At 33.5% G+C, this 3,581-nt stretch overlaps 1 protein-coding gene across 1 annotated transcript in view; it reads left to right on the top strand.

Annotated features, from left to right (window-relative positions):
* The window catches only part of LOC111242546 (probable disease resistance protein At4g27220), a 4,245-nt gene extending 749 nt beyond the window's left edge, over window positions 1–3,496 (top strand). Inside the window, exons 3-5 of the mRNA XM_022786313.1 lie at window positions 3–2,202; window positions 2,283–2,531; window positions 2,665–3,496. Coding sequence (XP_022642034.1) covers window positions 3–2,202; window positions 2,283–2,531; window positions 2,665–3,486 — 3,271 coding nt within the window. The 3' untranslated portion in view covers window positions 3,487–3,496. The remainder of the gene's footprint in view (window positions 1–2; window positions 2,203–2,282; window positions 2,532–2,664) is intronic.
* Window positions 3,497–3,581: the final 85 nt, after the last annotated feature.

The raw sequence follows: 3,581 nt of genomic DNA, 5'->3' as shown, positions 1-3,581 counted from the left end.
AGAGCTGATTGTCTACGGAGGAGGTTGAAGAAAGAAAAAGGAAACACCCTTTTAATCTTGGATGACCTTTGGCATAAACTAGATTTGAACAAGCTAGGGATTCCCCTTGATGATAATGATGACAATGATGATTTAAGTAATGATATGAGGGATCTTGATGATAAATTCCTGAAAAAAGAAAAAAATAATAAGGATTTTAATCAGAAAGTGTTGAAAAGAGAAAAAATCATTGGTGGTCACAAGGGATGCAAAATTTTGCTAACTGCACGTCAAAAAAGAGTATTGGAAGTTGAAATGGATGTAAAATCGACTTTCCGTGTAGAGCCATTAGATGACAAGGATGCTTTGATGTTTTTTCAGAAGTTGTCTGAAATACATAATATGTCAGACTCTAGAAAAGAAATTGTGAGGAAGTATTGTGCAGGGTTACCGATGGCAATAATTACAGTTGCAAAGGCATTAAGAGGTAAGAGCGAGTTAGTATGGGAAGCAGCACTTGGCGAACTTAAAAAACAGGAATTAGTGGGAATTCAAACAAATATGGACATTTCAGTGAAGATGAGTTATGAGCATCTAGAAAATGAGGAGATCAAATCCATTTTCTTACTTTGTGCTCAAATGGGCCATCAACCACTGATTATGGATTTGGTGAAGTGTTGTTATGGTTTGGGTATACTTGAAGGGGTTTTCTCACTTTCGGAAGCTCGAGAAAAAATCAAGATAACAATCCAAAAGCTAAAAGACTCGGGCTTACTATTGGATGGAAATTCTGATATTCATTTCAATATGCATGATATAGTTCGAGATGCTGCTTTGTCTATAGCAAAGAAGGACAAACATGTTTTTACTCTAAGAAATGGAAAACTAGATCAGTGGCCTGAACTCGAGAAATGCACTTCTATTTCTATATGCAATTGTGATATCATTGTCAAGCTTCCTATAGTCAATTGCTCCCAACTTAATTTTTTTCAAATAGACACTAATAATCAATTTTTGACAATACCTGACAAGTTTTTTGAAGGTATGAAAAATCTCAAAGTTTTAATATTGACTGGTTTTCATCTAAAAGAATTTCCACCTTCAATCAAAGGCCTGTTAAAGCTCAGAATGCTTTGTTTGGAGCGGTGCACTATAGAGGACAACATAGCCATAGGAGAGCTAGAAATGTTGAGAATTCTTAGCTTCTCTGGATCCCAACTTAAAAGTTTGCCAACTGTGTTGGGGTGCTGGGATAAGTTAACACTGTTAGACATCAATGATTGTTCTATACTGGAGGTTAACATTCCACCTGATATTCTATCATGGTTGACACATTTAGAAGAGTTGTATATAAGGAAAAGCATTGGTCAAAATTCGATTCTTTGTGAGCTAAAGAATTTGCATCAGTTAAAAGTTGTGGACTTAAGCATCCCATCTTTTTCAGTTTTGCCCAATCACTTGTTTTATGACAAGTTACAAGATTACAAAATTGTGGTTGGAGAGGTAGAAAAGTTTTCTGTTATAGGCTTTAAGATGCCTGATAAGTACGAAACTTCAAGAGTTTTGGCATTGCATGATGTCANTAAAATTGACTCCCATAAAGACATAAACTTGTTGTTTAAAACAGCACAAAGTTTGTTGTTGGGAAAGGTNGAGGTTGTTAAAGTTGTTAATGAATTGAGTATAGATGGATTTCCAGATCTGAAACACTTATCCATCATAGATAGCAATGCCATCAAATATGTCAATTCAATGCAATTGTCTAATTGTATAAATGTTTTTCCCAATTTGGAATCTCTATGCCTTTACAATCTGAAGAACTTGAAGATGATATCTATTGGTCCTCTTAAGGTTGCATCATTTTCTAAATTAAAGTCCATCAAGGTGAATATGTGTGAGGGATTGGTGAGTTTCTACTCCGTTTCCATGGTGGAATTTTCTAATAGTGAAGAACCATGTGAGATTATTGAATGTAATTCTTACTTGGATAATTTTTGTGCTAGCCTAGAGACAATCGAGGTTTCTGAATGTAAATCTTTAAAGGAAATCCTTAAAATACCAAAGAAATGTCATAAGGTTAAGTTTTTAAAGTTACAGACTTTGACACTTCAATCATTACCGTCATTTAAATGTTTTTATACCAAAGTGGAGGAGTCTCAAGCTAAAAATAGTGGTAGCGAAGAAGATCAGAAAAGTGACAAGGCTCCGCTTTTTGGTGAACAAGTATGATATTACACATTTTTCCTATAATTTAAATAATTTGTTTGACTGTTGTAAAATATTAACTGTGTATGTGTTTGCAGGTTGAAATTCCAAACTTAGAGAGCTTGAATTTATGCTCACTCAACATGCATAAGATATGGAGCGATCAATTCTTGTCAAGTTTCTGCTTTCAAAACTTGATAAAATTAGTTGTGAAAGAGTGTGATGAATTGACATACTTATGTTCATTGTCTGTGGCAAGTAGTTTAAAGAAGCTGAAAAGCCTTATCATAAGTGAGTGTCCATATATGGAGAAGATTTTTGAGACAAAAGAAAATAATGCAGATAAGGTGTGTATTGATGTAAATAAGAACATGTTTTTATGAGTTAATTTTTTTTTATGGTTCTTAACCAAACTCTACACTTGGTGCTTTTTATTTAACTTGTAAATGTAATTATTATATTTTTTACATTAAAATGTAGGTCTGCGTCTTCCCCAAGCTGGAGGAAATCCAGCTTACCAAAATGAAGAGATTAAGAGATATATGGCATACTAAAGTGAACGATGATTCTTTTTCTAGTCTNATTTCGGTGAACATCGAAGAATGCAATAAACTAGACAAAATTTTTCCAAGTAACATGGAAGGATGGTTTGAAAGTTTGGACAACTTGAAAGTTTCTAGATGCAAATCAGTGGAAGTGATTTTTGAAATAAAAGATTGTGAAGAAATAGATGTATCTGGTGAGATAGACACAAATCTGCAGGTTATTCTTCTTGAGTACCTCCCGAAGTTGAAAGAATTGTGGAGCAAAGATCCACATGGAATTCTCAATTTTAAAAAACTTCGGACTATAGACGTAAGTTCTTGTCATAAATTGAGGAATTTGTTTCCAGCTTCTATGACAAAAGATGTATCAAAGCTTGAACGTATGTCAGTATTGAATTGCACTGAGATGGTGGAAATTGTTTCAGAAGCTAACACTGATCCATTAGAGTTTCCTGAACTAATAAATGTGAGATTGCTTTTACTACCAAATATCAAGCAGTTCTATGCGGGGAGACTTCCGATAAAGTGCCCAAAATTGAAGGAATTAACTGTGTACAACTGTTTGAAGCTTAAAACATTCTCCAAAGAAATAAGCAAAACAACAGAGGAAGAAGAAGAGGAAGAGGAAGAGGAAGAGGAAGAAGAAAATTTTGTTTTCTCAGCTCAAAAGGTACACAATGTTCCACTTTTCTTAGAGTTCACAAAAAGAAAATGTGTAGTCAATTTTTTTTTTTTTTATATAAAGAGAAGTGAGTAAATAAAAATAACGAGAGAACTAAAATAAAAAATAAATATTTTCTGGATGAGGAGAAGTAAAAGATAGATTAAATAAAAATTGAACTTTTATGATTA

This window comes from Vigna radiata, chromosome 9 (genome assembly GCF_000741045.1).
Source record: "Vigna radiata var. radiata cultivar VC1973A chromosome 9, Vradiata_ver6, whole genome shotgun sequence".
Classification (NCBI taxonomy): Eukaryota; Viridiplantae; Streptophyta; class Magnoliopsida; order Fabales; family Fabaceae; genus Vigna; species Vigna radiata.
This window is presented reverse-complemented; position numbering and strand designations above follow the sequence as displayed.